This window comes from Onychostruthus taczanowskii, unplaced genomic scaffold, assembly GCF_017590055.1.
Source record: "Onychostruthus taczanowskii isolate IOZ18803 unplaced genomic scaffold, ASM1759005v1 scaffold10, whole genome shotgun sequence".
Classification (NCBI taxonomy): Eukaryota; Metazoa; Chordata; class Aves; order Passeriformes; family Passeridae; genus Onychostruthus; species Onychostruthus taczanowskii.
Window position 1 is genome coordinate 12,286,879 of NW_024496526.1, and position 23,096 is coordinate 12,309,974.

Genomic DNA, 23,096 nt, shown 5'->3' on the forward strand with positions numbered 1-23,096 from the left:
AAGAAAAGTTTCTATTTTTTGTGCCCATAAGAAAGGAAGAGAAGATCATTGCATGAAAATCATAACGTCCTGTAAGATATCTCCCTTTGCATCTTCTCTGATCTTCTGCCTTGTTTTTAAGAGACTAGAAGGAAAAAACAAACAGTCCCTTTAGATCTGTTAGCTTCAAAAGAGAAGTAAAAAGGAATGTACTGGCAGTGAGAATGGTCTGAACAGCAAACCTGAGGGAAGATGGGTGTAATTATTTTTATTATTTTTAAGAGGCAAAGCTATGGGATCTGCTTCATTCACACACAAAAAAGTTCATTTAGCATGAGCCAGGGGAAAATACCATTCTAATACTTAGGGAAATCAGGGTCTTTTGTATGCCCAGTTTAGAAATACAGCTTACTTGGACTGTTTGTCTCTCCTGGGGGATTTGGGTGTCTTTTTTGGTTTTGTTTTGTCTTTTTTCCTGCTGAAGAATGGATTCCCTGACATAGGGTTTCCAAAAAATACTTTTCCCATGCACAGTGGGAATGTTTGGGAGAAAGTAGGAAAAGCCATTCTGGATGGATAATTTATATTCTATGTATATATGTATGGAACTCCCACACATCAGAGTATGACTTTGCTCTTCCTGGGATTCCAATCTGCGTACTTAGTTTTCCCACTGGGTAAATCTCCTGAAAACCCTCAAACATTTCATTTTTCAAGGCTGTGGGAGGGAAATTTTTCACATTCTCTTTCTGCCTCTGTTACCTTTAATCTAAATCCAGTGTCTTTACTGTGCTTACACTGTGCTGACCCTTGAATCTCAAATCCAGTATCGTTATATTTTCTCATGAGGTGGACAATAATGTATGATGGCTGAAAGATACTTAATTTAGATAACATGAATTATTTGAGTATGCGTTTTTATTAGTTTCACTCAAAGTAATTTCAGTTGCATTATCAGTTTTAGACTGGAGATGAGTAGCCAGACTTCAGACCTCCAAGCATTTAGTATTCTTATCTCTTTTTTACGGTAGAAAAGTGATAGTTAGAGTGGAAAGTTTTATGCAGGACCATATATATAAAATCCACTGGTATTTCAGAAAACTTTGAGAGCACTTTCCATGACGAGAATGTAGATTAGGATGAGTTGAAAAGCTGTTGAAGGGCCTGTGTGTGTCCCAGTAGCTTTAGCTGCTGGTCCTGAGCAAGGGGGCAAGAGCAGTGTGAGTCTAGAATACCAAAATGAGAAGAGCCAGAGCTGGGGAATGGGGAGCTGAGGAGGAAAGGTGGACTCAAGTCTTGAGGTGTTACCTTGGACCATCATATTTTAAATCTAATGTTGGGGCAGTTGTGAATATGTGGGTGTGTTAGTGTTGTTCTGGATTTAGTATCTCTGCTTCAGTGCAAAGGAAGTCAGTGCTTGCTTAATCAGCTAAGTAATTTTCCAACTTGAGTTACTAGAAATACTGTAATGTTGTGTTTGTTTTCCATTTTCTCTCTCTCTCTCTTGTGCCATTTGGCATGTTTGATTCTCTGTATTTACTGTCATCTCAATGCATGTATTTATAGCAGGATGGCTTAGTCTTATTTTCAAGTTGTGCAATAAATAATTCATTTTAAATATAACTTGATGATAGGCGCTACAAAGAAATTGAACTCGAGTAATTTTGGTAATTGTGGGCCACAGAAGGAGGAAAAAAAATTAACATGTTTTTGTATTTTATGTTCTCTGAAAGGAACATAATTTCTATCATTAATCATCTAATGCACTTCTATTGATTTTCTTTTTAATAGAAAATGAAAGTAAAAGCAATTCAAAACCTGTAATAATGTTTGGTGGAAAAGGGAAAAATTGTGAAAGATTCTTTAGACTGATTGCATAACATAGAAGCACTCAGATTGCAGCTATTCTCTGGACAAAGTAAATTTGAAACATTAAAAACTCATATTATTTTGCCTTCCTGGCCAGGCAGAGTCTGAACTACTTAGAATACGAAAACACTTGTATAAAAATAGTGCTGAACATTAATATATCAATCCTGTGTTCTGCATTCAGTGTGTGGGTAGGAGGAGGAATGGGCTTTACAGCAATGTGTGTACTTCTCTCCTGCTCTTCTTCAAGCAGTGGGCAGTTGTGGCTCACAGATGAGGAAAAATAAAACCTCAAGTCATACAGCTTAGCAAAATTGACATGTGCAGCTCAGCTCTTACAGCAATACAGATCCTGTATTGCAAACCAAATAATAGATCACCTCATCCGTGAGTGTCAAATTAAAATTGCACTCTGAAGAGTTATTTTAGATGGAATAGAGGTGAGTTGAAGTTGTAGTTGAAGTTGAATAAAGAAGAGTTGAAGGCATTACATGGTGTGGAGGTGCCCTCCCAACGTGCTGGCCCTCAGCTGCAGTTGGGGATTCTTCGGAGTCTTCTGTGCCTGCATTAACCCCATGCACATCTTACTGTGGAAAGGCTGCAGAGAGAAACCAGCCTAAAGAGCAGCTACATGGACCTTTAGCTTGAGAAGGATGCTCACAGTTTTGCATGCTGTTTTTCTCTCCCTTTTACTTTTATCCCAAACTTCTTCCCTTTCCCATTACAATCTCTTCTCCATGCTTATGCTGTGCACCTGACTTTTCTGCCTATTTCTTCCCTGACCCCTTTTCATGCAGATCATTTCAGTTGCTTTCCTTTATCTTTCAGCTGGTATTTACCATCTTTATTGCATCCCAAGCTGATCTCGGGCTCCCCTTGTTTGTTTATAGAGCCTGTTGGTTGGGATCTGTATTTATTCAGTGCTCTGTTTGCGTGGTGGCATTTGTCAGCCCTTTAGCACTTCTGTCAATATCATTAATAATTACAAAATGGGAAACTGGTGACCTCAGAGGCAGTTTTCCTGCTGAATAACTAGCAGTCCCAGCTCTTCCTCAAGTATTTGTATGAGATTTGTGTCTGTGATGTCCTTGCTGGCATCATTTGTTTTTTTCCTCAGACTTACTTTTAATTGTTATCTTATGGTGTGTTTCTGTAAGTCCAGACTTTGGACACACTTCATGGCAGGGAGTGCTGCCATGGGGATGGAGTTAAGTGTATATTTATGTCCTTATAGAATCAGGACTTTAAACTTCAACCTGAGTCTCAGCAGAGCCTTATGTTATGTTTTCTATTCCATCTGCTTCTGGCCTTCTGTAATTAGGGGTTGCATTAATACCAATAATAGTGTAAATGTTCCACCTGGGATTCTGAAGAAACTTATTCTAAGTATGAAGGAGCATCAATATAGAAAATAAATGAGGTCATCATGAGTTATGGAACTATATTTACAGTGAGCAAGAGTAGACCCTTATGATATTTTATTCTTTAATTTTCTCATATATTATCCCTTAACTTCTTTTTCACGTACCTGCAGTGATATGTGTAAGCAATGATGTGTTATTACATTGAGGGATACCAAGAATAGTTATGCAACAGAAGTGAAGCTTTTTCTGAACAGGAGGGTAAACAGCTATATTAAAATAATTGCTCTGACTTTACATGCTCACATTGATTTTTCAGCAATTCTTAGAATTTGAAGACAGGGAAGATTATGACCTTATTTTGCCTACACCTCATGCCATTAAAGCTCTTGTCTAGCCTCATAGCTCATCCTATTGTTCCTGTACTAATTCCAGTCATTTCATTTGCACTACTGCATAGCTTTAGTTGTAGTGTTTGGCCTGAGTGTACCTTCCTGGAATTATCAGTCATGGTTTTCAGATGTTCTAATGACATTTAATTCCGGAGTTTTGAGAACACTAATTTACCTTTCTCAAATTGAAAGTGCCATGGTACAATATAATTTTTCTGGTTCATAGTTGATACTCTCAGTCTTTAACTTTTGCCCTTTGGAATCTGTTGGAATGCATTTTTAAGTGAGAATTGATTGTAACTTTGGTAAATGAATGTGATTACAGAGGCTGTCTGTAATTGGATTTTTACTTAAGAGGAATTAAATTTATGTTATGTTTCCTTATTGCAGGCAGTACTGTGCCTGTACTATTTCATTCTCGGTTCAATTCCTTTTGTTAGGATCATCTCCAATGCTCTTAAGTCAGGCATGAGCACCTGAGTCCCCTCAGTCTGATGCTGACACCCTGCTCTGGTGATGATGTTACATCATCCAAGGATGCCTTCAGTGCCTCTGCAGTCTGACAGTGTACAAACATTTGATTTCACCATCTAAAAGTTTATAGGAGAAGTGTCTGTTATTTACTTTCAATTTAGGAGAAATGTAGTTACAGAATGTAGCTCCCATATGCTTGTGTGTGCCATATGCCGAGATGCTGGCACACAGACATTCCTGTGGGTGGGAATGCAAAGCCAGAAGACAGAGACTGTCACACTGCATATCCCCTTAGCAGCCCTTGCTCAGTCTCCTGGCAGAGCCCTGTAGCAGCAGAAAGGGAAATTTGCTCCCCAAGCTCTACATTTAACACTTGACTTAAGCCTTGAAGCAAAGCAGTTGCATCTGCAGCTATTTTCATTGCTCATATTAATTGCTGTGTTGTGTTGGCACCTTCACAGGTGCATCCACACTGCCTCCTGAACAATTCCAGTCCTTCCCTGAAAAAAAGTTATTTTCTTTAAGCCTCTTAAACCTGGCTACCTTTCAGTTTAATTCGTGATCTCATATTTATCATTATGAGAGAAAGTGAAAATGTTTTTTTTTTGTTTGTTTGTTTGTTTTTTTTTGTTTTTTGTTTTTTGTTTTTTATGATCTCATATTTATCATTATATATATATTTTTTTTTTTGTGACAGCAGTTCTTTTTATATCAGTGGAATTGCGTTAAAATGCCATGCCATAGTTTGTCCCTAAGTGTTTAATTCCAGTTTGGTGGGGTTTGCTGGTGATAATAAAAAAGAATAGCAGGAGTTCAAGAGGAAATCCTGCATTTCCTCTCTTGGTGGGAATCAATATTATAACTTGAAAGACTTTATCTGGAAGTGTCCAATTATTAGCTGTTTTAGTCATATGTTTGTGTCCATTTTAAATGGTGCAGAGATGGTAGAAATCACACATTATGCCTAGGAGGGATTTGTTACTCTGATTTTTTTTCCTCAGTGCATAGGACTGCAAATGGACTGCATTTGCTCTCTGGGGGTATCCCACTTGAAAAAACAAAAGAAATGTTGACATAACAAAAATAGCTTTGCAGTATGAGTTTATTTAAAACCATTGTGACAGAGCTGAGGATTAAGGGGAAATATTTTTTATGCAGCATAAACCACATGTGAGCCAAACCAATCAGTAGTTTGAAACCACTGAGGATAAATAATTTCACTTTCCTGAAGGTTCACTGAAAACAAATTTCTCTCATTCTCTTTCCAGAAGTGCCTATATATGAAAATATTTTTCTCCTAGAAGTTAAAGCTAAGTAAACTGGGAAGTTTGCAGGAAGCAGAAATGAGGGAATTGGTTCCTGATGGAACCACTGGAGTTGGGTCCATCACCTCTGCTGCTTTCTGCCTGCCCCTTCCTAGTCTGTTAAAATGCCCTAATGGGCTTGTGCTTTATCATTTTGTTTGTTTTAGCCGTTCACGCAGCTCACCTCAAGCCAGGTTTTAAGTGTGTAGCAAGAGTCATGGGAGACCTTCCTCCTTCCCTCCCTTAGGTGTTATGTCTCTTATCAGAGTATGTATTAAATATTCTTTTTAGCCCCTTCTTGTCTCCATGCTTATACATATCTAATCCACTAGATTATTTGTTACTTTAAATTAACTTTCCTCTCTCACGTTTCTGTTGTCAATAATTTCTTTAAGCTCCATAATCTCTGTCAAATATTTGCCCTGATTTCATATGTCCTTCGTATATCCATCTGTTTTAGCACCCAGATAGGCTCAGTGAACTTGGTGAATTATTTGAATGCTTAAGAGTGTGGCCATTTGTGCAGAAGATGGGGCAGTTAGACAATAACTGATCACAGCAGCGGGGTGTCTGGTTTAGCACTGATACCTAGAACTTCCATCACTTGTCCTGACATCATTAATAGTGTCAGGAATGAGCTGTGCTTTTCTGCCAGCTCCCAGTGAGCATTGCAGTGGGGTGGCTTGCTCTGGAGTCACAATTCCTGCTGCGTGGGTCTGGCAGTGGAGGACGATGTTCGTGTCCCTGCCTGCCGCTGTTGTGACTCTGAAGAGATGCTCTGCATCCCCTTGGTCACACCTCACGTGGTCACAGCTGTGTGGCCACACCTGGGGTGTCCTTGGTGAAGGTAATGAGGCTACACAGACCTTGGGCACCAGAGCCTCTCACTTGTTTGACCTCCCTGAAGAGGCCAATTACGCCGTGTCCCCGCGGAACGGTGACCTCTGTCCCGTAATGAGGAGGGGAGGGCTCCCAGGCTCACGGCTGGAGTTGGGAGCTAGGAAGGGTCACAGGATTGGAAGTGAAAGGCAAGGATCAGCAATTTAGAGGTGGTTATTAATATGCTGATTTGCTGTCACTTCAGTCTAAAGAGACGTTTAACAATTGCTTGTCTTTTGCATGCTCTTCAAAATGCTGATTTTTTCCATAGAATCTAATTACATTTTAATAAGATGCTTTTTTATTTCCAGGTGATTGCCAACCCATTCCTTTCTCCCATACAGTGCTGTAGTTAAAACCCAAAAAATCATGTGTATTCATTGCAGAGTTACACCCCAGTAAATCCTTTAACTGTAAGAAAACAGAGTTCTTTTTACCTTTCTTTTCATGCACTCTTACTCACATTAAATGCTGGCAACAAGGAAAATATATGCAGCTTCAGAAACCGGAATTATTTAGCAATTGTCATAAAATAATATCACAGGTTGTTAAAGTTAAATAATAAAATCTGTATTAAATAACTTCATCCTTAGTAGGTTTATGATACAATGTGTGGACTTGCCTAGAATCAGAGAGCCCAACGTGACTAAAATGTCATGGCCAAGTTCCGTTCATTACTCTGTCCCTGAGTTTATTACCTTAATCAAGTCATGACCTGCCTTTGCTTTGTTTAACCTACACCTGATGATATAAATAGCCTATAATCTTGGAGTTTTTATGAGAATTAATTATTTTATTATAATTAATTATTATTAATGAAATGAAAGACTCCATGATGTGCAGGCTATTTTTATTTATTATAATTACTTACTATTAATTCACTGAATTTAGTAAGTTTTATTCTAGCCTTCCTGTGACTCAGATTCATACATTAAATACTTTTGTTCTCTGCCATGGCTATACAGTACCAATATCCACCTTGAAAAATTAATTATTAATTCTAGAAAAGGACAACAAACAAAATGGGAGAGTATAAGAGATATCACAATATTTAGGGAGCTCAATGTGGAGGGGCCAGACCTTGGGTAAGGGTGTAAGATGAAAGAAGCATTTAGCTGTAGCATCTGCTCAGTCATTCCCTTCATCTGAAATATGGAAGAAATGATGGTTTTGGAAAAAGTAGCTTTCTTTTATGGTTTTTATACCACTTTAAAGCAGTTTCAATTCCACAAGTAGCAAGCGCATCCCAGCTTATGAATCCTGGCCTCGACCAAATATGTTTTCTGGCACATGGCCACGGTGTTACCTATTTTCTTGCTTGGTTGTACAATGTATCATTGGTTAAAGTGTCCCCACAACCTTTAAAATGACTGCCTCCTTGAGAATATTGGGTTTATATCATCATTTAGATAACACACTGGTCAAATAACATGTCTTTACGGTTTTGTGATGCTTCACTGAGTAACACATGAACAATGCCCTAAAACCAAATCAGCTTTATCCTGTTAATCCAGGGGAGAGAATCTCACACAGAGCACCAGGACTGACTGCCCAGAGTGTAATACAATATATATATATATATAAGAACATAAGGATTTCTGTGCCCTTGCTTGCAGCTGTGACGTGTCTGTCGGAGCAGGGGGGCTCTGCTGCCGTCGGGGACTGCGTGCGGTGGGCAGGAGCGATGCCAGCCCTCGTCCAGGAGTGCCTCGTTCCCTGCAAGGATGACTGCACTTTCACCCCCTGGTCTAAATTCACAGCCTGCTCCTCTGACTGTGACACAGCCAGGAGCAGGAGGAGGTCGCTCACAGGTATAATCTTTTACAGTATTTGTCTGATTAGGAGTAATGCCTCTGGAGTGTTGGAGGGGTGGGAAAATCCAGACAGAACATCCTTAATTGGTTTTTCATCAGGCACTGGTCCTTGCCAGCCTTATACACATTCCAGTACAAGAGCAGTGCAGAAAAACTTGCTGGTGGAAAGGTTTTAGATGTAAACCAAATGAAACAGTGACCAGGGTTTGTGCAACTTTAACCTATTAATCTGGGAAGCTGCAGAAAATACATATACAAGAGTACAAATCAGTGTGATTTTCTGGAGGAAGTTTAAAACTGGGAGTTTTGTGCTCAGCAGTACACTCCAGTTCAACAGGGCAAATTAATACCATGAATAAAGAAAACCCAGTACCATTAGAGCAGCTTTGTTTGATCTTTTACATGTGTTCATTAAACTCACCGGTTCAAACTATTTGATGGATCAATCTTCCATACTTGCTGTTGAGGTTTGTTATTATGTTATTTGAATGCTGACCAAACTGAAAAGCTTTAAAACTCCTTAACATGAATAGTTTGGGACCGCATGTTTTGCTGGGAGTTGTCTTCCCCCACGTGCATAGTTAAGTAAAAAAGAATTATACTGTGCTTACATGGATTACAAGAAATCTGCTGTTATTATTCTTCTCAACACTCACATCTTTTCATGTTTCTGTGTTGTGTTTGAGAGCTGATATGTACCTGGCTTGAGTTTGCTCCTTTAATAGGGGTGAAACTTCAAAGACTTTGACTGTGGAGTAGAGTGCTAAAATTGCAGTAAGAATATCTGCTGAGATAAAAGCTGGGACCTGAAGGGCAGCAAAATGTGGTGGCCACCACTGCTCCTTGCTCCTACACTCACTTGTCCTTGGCTGCATGGCTGTCTTCTTACTCCATTTGTTACTGCTGGAATGTTCTGTGTGTTTTACTAACAATTACAGCACACATTTATACTGGTTTCAAGCTGCCATTCATCAGAGTGGCTCATTAAAAGATAAAGATTTCTTTTTCACATAAAACCCTAGTATTATACAATGCCCTGTAGTTTCTGGCAAAGAGCATATTCTAAAGTGTTCTCTATACCAGTGCCTGTATGTTTATAGTAGGAGAAATGCTTGATCCCCAGCAAAATAATAGGTGCCTGATCTTACAAAAAATATGTAAAAAATAGTGAATAATTACTTACAGGTAGTTCTAAATCTGATTTTTCTTTATGAGCATTGTGCAAGTTACAAAACAGTACAGCCCTACCTATCCCCTTTCTTACTCTGTTCTACATCAGATGGAGATCTGTTCAAGTAAGTGGACCAAAAATGATTTGTAATGCCCAGGTTCTGTTGGTTTGTCTCCTCACCTGCACAGCATTTGTGACCAACCACCACCAGTCTCTCCCCATCCGACCTTGCTGGGTTCCGTTTTTCCTGCCAGGATGGAGCTCGTGGTCTCAGCCCGTGGCCAGTGAAGGTGTCCTGAAAAGGAAGTGGTGAACATGCAGTGAGTGTCCCAGGTGGGGACATGGCAATGCCCCAGAGAGCAGCAAGGGACACCCAAATCAGACACTGGCTTTGGTTTGGCCCCCTCTCAAAAGGGGAACTCAGTGAGACTGGCTCCAGCTTGTGTTTGCATAAATGCTTCTTGAAAAGTAGAGGTAGACAAAAGTCTTGAAAAAAAATCTCATCTGCAGGAACTCAGTCCAAAGATTAAGGAAATGCTATTTTCAAAACTATTTTGTGATGTTAAGAGACCTTTATCTGTTTTCATTTCACCTTTCTGTAAGTGTGCATGAATTGTACCTCTTGTTCATCAACTGCATGTGTCTGTGCTCAAGTGAATGCTTTGGCTTCATTATAAGAGTTCGTTGATAATGTCATTTAGTGGAAATCTTCTAATTGTTTGCTAAGTATTTGCTTGCCCTCCACTCAGTTTTTAATAGTATAATTCATTTTACTTTGTAATTCATCATTGATTCTACATACAAAATTTTTCATTACTTAACTGAAAGACTTATTACAGAACACATTGAAATTCAAAGTCATTATAATGAAAACACCGTTTTTAGGTGATTCTTCAGTTAATTAGTACAGTCAGTTAATTCTTTGCATTATAGATACAAAGCACTTTCTGCGTTTTTAATGTTTCCTATAATTTTTATGTACAGTATGTACTACCTGATAATATTTAATATATGTAATGTTTTTTAGTATTCAGAAATGTAATTTAAAAAGAAAATTTTATTTAATTGATGGGTTTATGTCCTCAGAAAATTTTGGAGATGGTATTTTTAGCAGCAATCTTTAAAGCAGTCTGTAAAGATGGTAAAAATATCACTACCACTAATTCTAAAAATATTTCTATGAGAAAAGTATGGGATCAATGTCACTTTTCCCCTTAAAATAGGGCTTTCATATCAGCTTCATTTAGGGGGAAGATTCCAACAAAACAGATGGCAGGGCAAGTTGGAAAAAAACCCAGTCACATAAGTATGAGATTATTAACATCCTTACCTCAGTGTGTTGTGCTTTGTGTCATGATGGCAAAACATGGGCAAATCCCAAATTCCCGTGTTTACTAACACAATGCAGAACACACAACTGAACATACAGAGTTTGTGGCTCCTCAGGGCTTCTCAAACAGAAAAGGCTGGAAATGCCATTAGAGAGCTCCCCATCTAGTTCAAGACTTTCCTTGAAGTATGGGGATTGTGCCTGCATTTCCTCATAAATATATACATTAAAATGTAAACATAGATTTATCTACCAAACTATAAAGATGCTGATTGATTTATTTATTTTTTTTAATCCCTTTGTGCTGGCAAATTCTACATACCCCAGAACTCTGACAATATCATTTTGAAAGAGCTGGGGCTTGCAGGATGGTTATTAAGGGTCTAGAATCAGGGCCCTTTCCTTGGTGGGTACATATTTGTATGGAAACAGGCATTGATGAGACCCAGCTTGTCTGTGGTGAAATGGCTCTTGGCTCTAGGCTGGAAAGGGGAGGGGTTGTTGAATTATATAACTTATCTTTTGGTTTGAGTATCTTATTTATGTGCAATGAAGAGAAAACATTTCTTCTGGGATCAAAGCTTTAAAAACCTTCTGAAAAAGTGTTTTTAATGCATCCAAGATTCCCAAGGAATATTTTGAGGATGGCATATAGATACAGTTTGTTGTTCAAGATGAATTCTCCCTTCTGTGCAGATGCCAAATGCAAAGACATTCCTGAGCTCAGCCAGCATCAAGATTGTTCCACGGCACGCTGGCTGACCTGTGCTAAGAAAAGCATTGATTTTTATCTTTAGAGGCTGTGTACAGATATTTGTTCCCTTGAGCAGTTGTAGGGATGCAGAGAGCTTGAACTCTCTTTTTTGCATTATTTCTTCTTGTACTGGGGACTCCTTCTCATGCCTTGAAGTCCTGCAGGAGGAGGGCACGGAGAGTGCAATTGCAGAGTGCTGCACTATGGGTTTATTTGGATGCTGCTGCTGCTTCCTAAAACTATTGAAAGAGCTTTCTTTTAAAACCTGTTGAAGGAACAGAGCAAAGGAAAACATAAAAGCAAACACAACCATTGAAATGCTTTCCAGCACTAATAATTTACTGAGGATTATCTTTTTCTGTTTTCTTCAAAGCATGGTTTGTGTGCACAGCTCATCTTTAACTAATTTGTAAAGAAATCTCAAAGAAGTTGTAGCTAATTTAGGGTCCTCTGGAAGTTGTCCTGGCAACCATTGATTACGAACAAATAGAGACAAAACAATCAATTTATTTCCGTCAGATAATTAGGGAAAAATGATATTATATGAAATTACAAAGCAGTTTCTGGGCCATTTCTAGAGTAAGACTTTGTATTTTACTCCTTGATCTACCCATCAGAACCAAGTTTCCAAGTTCTCTGGTTGCCCCTGGAGATAAGTACGTTGTCCTTGCATGCCAAAGCACTGGCAGCAGCTAATAGATGCTTCAGAAACATCCCTGAATATTAACATTCAGATTGTCTTGGTTCTAATGTGTTGAATTCATGCAAGTATAAATAATATGACGTGTTGTTATCAAGAGCAGCAGATGTTGAGCTAACGCGCCGATTTCTGTGGTTGGAACAGGGCGAAGCAGAAAGCGAGACAAATGCCAGAATACGGAAGTTTATCCTCAAGTTGAGACAGAACCGTGTCCCTGTGAGGAGTTCACCTCCCAGCCTCATGGAAATTGGTCTGACTGCATTATCAGAGGGGGTCCACCCGAGCTGCAGCTGGGAATGCCGGCCCAGGGAGCGGCCAGGGAGTGCGGCCAGGGCGTGCGGCTGCGAGCCATCGCCTGCTACGACGGGAGCGGCAGGCTGGTGGAGCCATCTCGCTGTAGCAGTTCGGGTAAGGAGATGTAGAACAGCCCCAACATGTGTGAATAGCACTCCGTGGCTCACTGTGGAGCTTACCCGAGGTGTGTGCTTGCTGGAATAGCTCTCACAAGTTTGCAATGGGTGTTGAACACAGTTTTACGAATGTATTCTTATTGCTCTTTAATACTGAGGTTTTCCTCAGTGTAAAGGTCTGCTGGCATTTCTGCAATGGAAATGAAGCACAAGAAGGCTAAAGTTGGCTACAGTGCCAGAATATCAGAGATATTTCTTTTATTTCCCTTAAAATCCCATAAAGGTATAAGCTTCAGAGGGGGTGTATTTATTTCAATCAGCAGTTTGTTTGAAGATATCTCCTACTTCAGCTTTTACTTGTTTAGAAATTTTTATTCCCTTTCACTAAGTTTGGAGGTTTGCATGGTTGTTTTCAATGAAGGAAGTTGCAATTTTCTAGAGATAATTGTATTTAATTACAAAATGCCTGTGGTATCACCTGCTGTCCCTCATGCCAGGCACACAGCTTCAGCAGCCAGTGGTCTCCTGCTACAATTATGTGCCTGTGTTAAGCTCAAATTCACAGAGTGCATTTTCATAAATTCATAGAGTATATTTTCATGTCCATGCTTCCTGGGACACTTACATTTCTTGTACAATCAAGTAGCCTATGCCAGAAAGAGGGCAGAATTAAAATCAGGGAGAGCAGGATGTGTCATTCCATTTGGGTGTTTTTTCCCAATTTCCGTGACATGCAGTTCATTGAATGGTTTAAGTCGGAAGTGACCTTAAATATAATCTCATTTCAGCTCCCTTCCACTATCCCAGGTTGCTCCAAGCCCTGTCCAACCTGCCTTGCACACTTCCAGGGATGGGGCAGCCATCTCTGAGCAATTGTGCTAGAGCTTCACCGCAGTTAAGAATTTCTTCCTTGTACCAAATCTAACCCTGGTATCTGTGCATTTGAAGCCATTTTCCCTTGTCCTATCACTTATCACAGACATAAGCCTTTATTTTAGGAGCAAAGTCTCAAGCTGGGCTGCCCCCAAACCACTGCTGCTCTCTGACTTACAGCCAAAAGTCTTGGGTCAGCATGGAGCAGGATGCAGCAGTTTGGAAGACTGCTGATGAGCTGTATGATGGGAGGGGGAGAAATGGTGTCTCAGGAGGAGATTAAGTCATACAGTGTGCACCATGAGTGCTCCTGAGGGTATAAAGGAGCAGAGAAATCAGCTCTCTGGAGGGTCTTCATGATGGGGATCAGCAGCCTGAGCTGTGTGTAATAAAAGGAGAAAAAACTTCCACCTTAATGAAGTGATTCAGTCCTGGAGTGAATTCCTCTTGCAGCTGTTGATGGCTGTTCCAGCTGGCTGCACAGGTTCATAAAGCAGCTTTCCATGGTTTGTGTTTCAACAATGTGCTTTTGTACCAATTGATTATCCCTCTGTGGCCCATGAAGGAGGAGTAGTATACCTTTCCCCCACATTACCTTTTCCCCTGCAAAAAGGGAACTGTTGGGTTTTGGAAGGTGGGTTTGCCTGTGGCATGACTTGCCCTTTTGAGACACTCAGGGTTTTTATCACTGTTAAAAAGGGGAGGTTTTCTATGCGTGGGGCTTTTCTAAATAACCTTGAAGCCTGTTTTCTATCAGTGATATTTATGTGGCATTTTTAATGGTCTAGCTTCTCTTAGGGAGGTAGTAGGGAGTGGTAGCTCCAGGGGAATATTGTTCGCTTTCTTGTCTTCAGCTTTTTATGTGAACAAAAATGATTGTGGCACTGCCCTGGCACAGGGCCCACGTCAGAGGCAGTGGGGTTGTCAGTGACTTTGGGCATAGAATGACTAAAAATGGGCAGAAGCTCCACAGGCTCCACTTCCATCACCTGGGACCTGCCTTCCAAGGTTACATGAAGACAAGTCTGATATTTATGGTCTTTATAGCTGGGAGCTTTCAAAATGCACTTCTGAACACCTTATTGAATTAGTGATAGAAACAAATCATTATCCAATTAATAATTAGCAGAATGCTTTTCAGTCATAATGGAGAAGAGCAATTTACAGAAGCATAAGAATTGCTAAGCCCTGAGAAATTATTCATGACAGTGATTTTTTTTAAGCAGCTCAGTTTGTCTTGCTCACCATTAGTATCAGGTGACCTTTTAACATTTGCTGGCTGGCAATGATTATGGCTAATTAATCCATTGTCTTGTATATTGAATGCCAGTCATTGTGGTATCTGGGCATTCTTGCTTTATGGGGTGGGGATAAGCAGGTTCCTCTTTTCCTCCTTTCAGGTCTTCTGACTTCTCTTTGTTTCCTGCTCTTTTCCTTCTGCAGGACAGTGCTTTGCATTCCTTTGCCTTGAACCAGAACAGAAGTGAGAAATTGTAAGACTTAGACCTCAGTTCTTTGATGGGTCCTTTTGAAGAACTGCAAAATGTAGAAAGAGAGATGTAGGGATGTAATTTGCTCCTCAAGTGTAGGAGCAAATTTGTCCCAGGTTTGATAATGTCCTGAGTACATGGTGTAGGACAATAAAAATGGTGTAGAAGAGAATAGCTAAGTTTGTACCTTTTCAGAGAGCAAACTCCGGGCTTGTGCCTTCTTGCTGCAGTGATTTTCATTTTCCCTGACTGAAACCTTGTGAACTTAGAGTTGAGTAAAGTTTATTTCACTTGGTCAATGTGACCTATTATGTGAGAGTATCAAAGTTGTCAAGTGAATGTACAGTTTGCTTGAGTCTGGTGTAGAAATAAACTGCTCAGAAGGGTTCTGAGGCCCTGCTCTGATGCTGACTTTTCAGAGTGATTCTGCAATTGCAGCTTGGAGGGCGAGGGGGAAGCCTAAACAAAAACCCAGTTCGGTTTGTTCATCTGTGTTTCCGACAAGTTTAGACTCTAACTGTTCTAAGCCTATTTTCTGCAAAAATATTAACCCTTTAAGCATACATTCCCAACTGGAAATGGGCATTTTCTCCCCATTGGTGTAGTTACTGCAAGCAGAGTATCCCAAGGTCCAGAAGGAGTCAAGACAGAAGCATTCCAGCTGTTCCTTTATGGGAAATGCTCTATCTATCTGCTTGGGGCCTACAGTTTGTTCTGTACCAGGACCTGAAGCCTGGGCTGGAGGGAGAGACCTCTGCCCTGACCCACCAGAGCTGAGCAAGCCTGGTGTCAGCACTTTGGGTCAGTGGGCATGCTGATCACCACTGACTGATTTACCCGTCCTTACTGCTATGTAATTGTGTGTTAGCTAGTGGTTATTATATATGACAAGCTTAAAAATACAAATCGCAGGCTGTTCTGAATTTTATTCCTTTCTATACCAAATATTTTCTCCAGGAAAAAAGTGCACTTTTTTTTTTTTTTTCATGGCTGGTTTTTGTGATAAACTGCTTTATTTTGGTGGTGTCACCTTTTTCCTTGATCATCTATTCAATAAACTTGAGAAATGAGTGATCTGCGTTTTCCAGCTGAGCTAGTGATTTGTCCCAGGTTTGGTTCACCCTTGTTTTCCTTCCTTTAATTTGGAAATGTACCTATGAAATCATGGGTAGAGGTAACTACCTCTAAATACATTACAAAATTATAACTGGTAATTTGCCTCGATTTCCCTTCCCATCAGAAGATTTCTTATATTGAGTTGAGCTTGCTGCTAGTCCAGAGGGTCTTAATTTTCTGTCTGTGCCTAGAGCATCCTCTTTGGCCATGAAATTGTCCTTTTAATTGCAGTTCATCCGCTTCTCAATCTGTCATCTGAATTGCTCATACTATTTTTGAATTTCCATCTCCTTTGTTTTGAACGATTTCCCGTCGTCCCTTTGCTTCTCTTTCTTGTGTGCGATGCCAACAGGGTTTTTTTAATCTTAGAGGAACACAGGGTGCCTCATCTGTTCCAAATCAAAGCTGGAGATTTCTGTGCACTTGCATGGAGGTTCTGCTTTTGATCCGACGGGCAATTTATGGAAAGCAGGAGTTTATGAAGAGTGCTTATCCTATTCAAATTCTGCTGTGCTCACAACAACAGGAACCTGGAAGAAAAAGACACCACAGACAATAAGATCCTGATTTTAAATCACAGAGTGCTTAGCTGTGACCTGTACTCACCTTAAAAAGCTTTAATTATCTCTGAATTTATGAAGGGCACAGCAGGGATGCTCAAACACCTCCTTACTCTCAACAGTGCAGTGTCCCCTTCTATGAGCTCCAGACACTGGTGGACAAACCCATCCTAAAATGAAAAGGCTGGGATTGACTCCCCCCATTTTAGTAGAAAATGAGCTGTTTTCAGGTAGTTTTTAACCCCTAGATTTTAATAAGCATTCTCCAAATTTGTATAGCTCAAAAAACCATGGGCAGAACCTAATGGATTAAAAGAATATGAATCAGGTCTGTCCTGATCTGAAAGCAAACTTGCTGCTCCTACAAGGTTTTGGGGGACAAATTAAAAAAAAAAAAAAAGGTTGAAAATGCAGCATTGAATAGATGCTTTTGTATTTTTGGAAATGTATCAATTTCAGTAATTATTGTGGTATACATTTTTGCACATCTAGTAAATTTTATTTTGAAGAGTGAAATTGTAGAAATCCCTGATTTTGAAAACCTTCAGAAATAGGAACTTTTCTGAACAGACGTTTCCCTGTGTTTTTGAAAATATTCCAAAGTTTAATTTCGTTCTTAGTCTGAGTGACATTTTATATTGAAATTTCAGTTTTTAGTACAACCTGTTGATTTCAAAACCCAGCTAGGCACTCTGTAATCACTTCCCAGAGATTACAAAGACATCCTCTTTTATCAACACTGCAGCACAAATCCAAAACACAGCCTCATACCGGAAACTGTGAAGAAAATTAACTCTACTCCAGCCAAAACCAGTACAGTCTCTGTCTGTGGCCTTTTTATTACATGACTGGATTTTATTAATGGCTGTATTGCTACTGGAAAGTTTTTAAAAGGCTGCTCAAGGAAGAAGTTTCAGCTAAAAATTCACCTTATTTTCTGTCTATCCCATCCCCTGACATGGGAATTAAGTTTGGCTCACAGGACTGTCCTGCCCTCGAGTCCCCACTTCAGGACTCTTTGAAGCCACTGCCACCTTTGACTGTTTTCTGCTGTCTCACAGCTAAATAGCTTCTAAATTTAGCTCTGAAATCCTGGCTGGGTTCTGCTCTGGACTCTCTCTGACATTCCTACTTGTCTCCTTGGGTGTGTGGTGACACTTTTAATTACAGCTGTGGCTGCCAGGGGAGCTGTAACACAGACACGGAGCCTGGGAAGGACCTGGCCTCTATGTCTTGTTTGACTACAGGATTTTTACATATTGCTCCCAAAACAGTGCTCAAAGAATGATGATTTATTCCTTATCTTTTCCTTTGTTTGGTTTGTTTTTTTTTCTTTTTCAAAATCTGTTCACCATAAGAAAATTTGGCCACGGTTCTTCCTTTATAGATGTTAAAAGACTTATCAAATGAAATTGGATCACAGGACAAATGTTCAGACATTGAGTTCTCTGTATTTTCCTGGCAACAGAATCAAAGATAAACAGCCATCAAAAAAGTTATTTCTGAATGGGTCAAACTGGCTGTCAAAGAAGCTTATTTAAGGAAAGGTGAGACTTCCCCTGAGGCGTTAGTACACAGAAATGCACATTCTTCTAGGTCTTTATCTTCTTAGAGAAAGGAAGCATGCATCTTAAGAAAAAATATTTAGAGACTTGGCTTTTGGAGCAGCATCCTCTGTAAGTGCTGCATTTAGTCAGAGTGATGTCTGTTGTTACTCCTTAGCTCTAAATGCACATCTTTATTGCTTATCTTCTTGCCCAAATTTCTTTTATGCTTTTTGCTGCATTCCATAAAATGACCCCTTTGAAGAGCTGGCAGTGCCAGACTTTATGAAGGAATGGCTTTTTACTGACCTCAAACAGACTTTCTCATGTTTGACTTTCACCATCAGCTGCCTCTTGCTGGACCACCTCTGCCCATCCTTGCTCATGTCCATCCCATTTGTTTCTATTATTAGTCTCAGTTAGGGGTTTTTGGGGGTTTTTTTTTGGTATTTTTCAAATTGATTAAAGCTCTTCCATGGGACTTGGGAATGTTCTTAGTGTAGAAATTGTAACTCAGGGTAGAAATAGTCCATGGGAGCTTTAGAGCTGTGGTAGCAGGTTAATGCACTGGGTGATCTCCTGCCCTGATTTCTGCAGCAGGCTGGGGAAAGAGAATTTCCTTGAAATGTGGCCCGTCTCTTTGGCCTTAATAACACATTTGTCACAAATACAGCCTGTTATGAGGCAAGGCTCTAATAAAATGTTACCATACAAAGATAGGCTTAGAATTAACATTTTTCTCTCCCTACATGTCATTCCATTTAATATGCTATATTGGAAGTATGAAGAAATATTTAGCCTAATCCTGCTCATGAATTACGTATTCTAGTCTTAAGACCTCTGTACTTCCACTGCTCATGGAGAGCTTCATGATCCCTCTGAGATGTGTGGCTGTGCTGGGAAGTGATGTGGTGGTAGTTTATAGGATTCCTCTTATGTCTTAGGTGGAGTTTTTTGCAGCATTTTTTAACCTTTTTGCCTTTTATACAGCTCTCATGAGCAGGATTTCAGGCAAATAAATGGATGACAAATACTTTTTGAGTGGAGAGTGACAATTCCATATCTTTTCCACTGCTGGGGAGCCCTGTGGCAGCTGGGCATAGTAGGTACTGTGGTGGAGTTTAGTGGGTGTTAAAGGGTTTAATGTCTGATGCATTCTGAAGATTTTCAGAAGCAACTTAATTAAAATTAAACTTAAACTTCAGCTCAGTCTGTGCTAAGGATTATCCCTGTGGTACTGATGAGTAGTAGAGAATTTATCCTACCTTAGTCTTTTCCTGGGCCTGAAATACACTTTAATAGCTCTCTGTCCTCCAAGGTTTGCAAATGAGGATGGTGTAAATTAAATTACTGAGAGGCTGCTTTGCAAACCTTCACATATCCCTCAGTGCACGCAAATATTCCCACTGTGAGATCTTTGCTCTCATTTGTATTTGGTTAACATGGGGGAGTGACCACTAACAGCAGTGTTATTTAGCAGTATTGCATTGCCTTCTACTTCTGAATTCACTGAGGTCCTCCAGCACAGGAGATTGAACTACACAACCAGAACTCAAAGTCACGCTGCAAAATTGAAACAAAAGTCTATCAGAAATTCAGTACATCTATACTCTGTGCTGGGGCCTGCTAGTGTCACAAAAACGTCCTGTTTCCCTCTCAAGGTTTTCCATCATATAAATGAGTCACTGCTCTCCCTGTGCCTGAGCTGTGGAGAGCCAGGACTGTTCCCTTCTGCAAAATCGTGTTTTTGTCAGATGTTTTTTATAGTACAGCTTTATTCAAGGAGGTCAGATGCTTCTGCAGCAAGGTGACCTCTAATAGGTGGAGTGAAACTCCTTATGCAAGCAGATGGGACCTGGCAGCAGCTACCTGGATTTTGGGAAAGCACTCATGGATCTTCCTGGTGCTGGTAATGGTTAGTGGCATCCCTAAAACAGCACCTGTATAATTAAAGTGTGCAGTTGGGCTTCTCATTTAGTGTTGATGGGAGAAGGAATTGAGGCAGAGTATTGATTTTAATGTATTGATTGGGGGGTCGCTGTGTCACTCGCCTCCTGTGGCAGGGAGGGGTCACTGTGTCATTCACCTCCCGTGGCACTGGGGAGGGGGCTGTGGAGGTCACAGCTGGCTCACAACCTTCCCCTGCCCCTGCAGGTGTCTATATGACCTGCTTGTGAGCAGAGGCCCTTGAGTTTGTAAATTAAAGAGCTAGGAATGTACATTTAAAGAAAAAAATGTTTTTCATGCTGCTATGAGCCCTCTTGATAATATTAATTGCACACTGATCTAATTAGTGTTCCTGTCTTCTACAGAGTCATCTGCTGGTTTATTTTGTCGGAAATAAGAGCAATATTGTAATGCAGAATACATGCAGAATACATTATCAGGATGCAGGGAGATGCATCACCATGTCCCATTCTGTCACATGGAAGCCATAACATTGTTGTCCAAGGCAAGTTGTCTAAATGAGGCTTGTCTGTGTCTTGGGGTCACAGCTTGGCAGCAGAAATGAGGTGGCATATTGTGTTGACAGTGCCCAATGTCATGGCTTCAGAAACTGGCAGAAAGATGCTCTCCACGGAGGGCCCCAAAGTCTGAAATTGAGTTTCTTAGTGTGCTCCAGCAGAGCCTGAAACCATTGACCTTCCGGACGTATATGATTTACTGAGGGGACTAGATACTTGCAGTGACATTTGGTGGCAGCTTTTTCCCAGTGATGGACCCTTGGCTCTGGAAGATTCTTCCTGCCTGGTCCAAATTGCCCAAATCTGCATCGATCTTCAGAGCACTCTGCAGTGCACATCTATTTTCAGAGCTGCTGTGCCATCAGGCCTCTGAGAGAAGTCAGGTGTAGGAGAAAAGGGAAGTTGATGGTCTGTGGACAGTTTAATTATGTTCAGGCTTCGAAAAAAGTCTTGTTTTCTTGTATAAATATCATAATAATAATAAAAAATAAACACAGTTTCGGGTTTGTTTTAAAAACATGCTCGTACTATTAATTGAGTAGCCTGAAAAAAACATATGGTAAACAATCCATAATAAAGTACAGTGGGCTGAGTCTTTCTCCTGATACATAGAGGATTCCAACACTGCTAAGGGGGGGAAAAAAAAAAAAAAAAAAAAAAAAGAGGCAACTCTGTTTTATTTGAAGAAAACAGATGATTTTCCCAGTGGCAGATGAGCAGAGTATACAGAAAACCACAGCTGAGCTACTCCCCTAACTGCTATTGATCCCAGTGGATGGTTTTTCATTTGAGTAAGGACTTTGTTAAGATGTCAGGGCTCCCAAGCAGCCAGGCCAGCACTTCACCATGGGAGAGCAGCCCTGGGAAAAGAGAGCATCATTCCCACAGTTGGTTTTGGAGCCTGGACAGACTTGTGCAGTGGATTTTTGCCCTCCTGCATCACGTGTTTCCTGTGAGATGAACGTACACTGTGAAGTCCTGTTTATTTGCTCTATTTATTTGCACTCAGAAGGCAGCAGACGAGACTCCTTCTCCGGAAGATTTCTCAGCTTGCTCTGCAATCTGTTACAAGGAAAGTGCTAATTAATTAAGATTTCCTTATTGAGTTAAAAGATTAAATATATCAACTACCAGGGCTTGTATCTAATGCCAAGTGTTTGCTTGGAAGTTCTTTAAGGAAGAAAACTGTAATGCAGAATCAAAAGAAATTAGAAATCATAATGCAAAGTCAGCATCAACCCAACTGCCTCCTCGGGATTTATAGAGTCTGTGAAATTGAGCAATAAAACCAACCTTTGGATGAATTTCAATAACAATAATGTTGAGTTAAACTTACCAGCCTTCTTTACAAGTCCTCTCTGGTCTATTTAGAATCTCTAATCAGTCTGCTATGAGATAATGTGAGTGTGTGCATCTTTTGTTGAGCAAGTGGGAATAAATTAGCTAAGGGTCCATTATTTGAGCCTTGCAAAATATTTGATGTGGAAGTTATTTTTGCTGCATTTTTTGGCTGTGCATTTACTGAATGTAAATTAGATTATCTCCTAAATTTCTCAGCAAACTAATAATGTGTAAAATCTCTCAAATCCTTGTGTACTATAAAAAAAGAAGATTAAACATTTGTTCTGTGGCAAGATTAAATCCTTTTCAGCTGCAACTCAAGTTTTTAGCAACTTTAGTCTCCCAGACTTAATATGCTTAGTTCCCTTCAGTTAATGATTTCCTACCTTGAAGCAGGATTTAGATTTTGAGCGGGGATTATTTGGGACGAGGTGCTCCTCTTGCAGCTCACAAGCTTCTGGAGCTTTTGTTTGTGCCACGTGGCCCATGGCCAGTGGCTGCCTTATTTTTGGCACACTGGGAAAGCCTCAGCCATAGAACTATGATCAGCTGGTGGAGTTACGTCTCTGAGCTGCAGTCTGTACTCCATGCTGAGTTTTAACCGGAGGTAAAGCAAGAGGTTTGCCTTGCAGGAGATCCCAGAGCTTCAGCTGAGCAGAATTTGGCCCACCAAATGCTGTGGTCCACCAGGTCTCCTTTATAAAGTCTTTAGCTATTAGATTTTTAGCACTGCTTCGATTTACTGGTGTTATTTTGTGATATTTCACAGTCAGTAATCAAGTGAATGTGAATATTAATTGCAAAATGAATCAATTTTTTTCCCCCCCTCTTCCTTTGGTCTGTGTAATTAGAAACATTTCTCCTGTGTCACTGTCCACTCTGCTGCTCCATAGTTTGTTAAAGGTGATCTCTCCTGTCCCACAGACTCCAAGGGAAATTAGCAGTGTTATTACCTGTGGCAGCTGTGGTGATGCACAGAATTGTCCCTCTCACAGTAATGACCTTGAGTTTTATGAAGCACCTCAAGGTTTACTAACAAGGGTAGAACTGCTAGAAGTTTGTTAATTGAAACCATGAAATATGTTAGAGAGGATACAAACGAGTTTAAAGCCAATTCAATTAGAGGTGCATCTGTTTCCAAAGCTGCTGGAGAAATGTTTATTTTCTCATCACTTTTAAGCCAGCCTCTTGGAATGCTGCTGGCACCGTTGTTTAACGCTGTGTGCAGACCTTGCACCCACAGCAAATTTATCTTTTGGAAGTACAACAG

General features: G+C 40.2%; 1 protein-coding gene across 1 annotated transcript in view; it reads left to right on the top strand.

The window, feature by feature from the left end:
- THSD7B (thrombospondin type 1 domain containing 7B) overlaps positions 1 to 23,096 on the top strand; it is a 243,286-nt gene that overhangs the window by 139,940 nt on the left and 80,250 nt on the right. The window contains exons 13-14 of the mRNA XM_041407405.1: positions 7,875 to 8,069; positions 12,172 to 12,435. Coding sequence (XP_041263339.1) covers positions 7,875 to 8,069; positions 12,172 to 12,435 — 459 coding nt within the window. The remainder of the gene's footprint in view (positions 1 to 7,874; positions 8,070 to 12,171; positions 12,436 to 23,096) is intronic.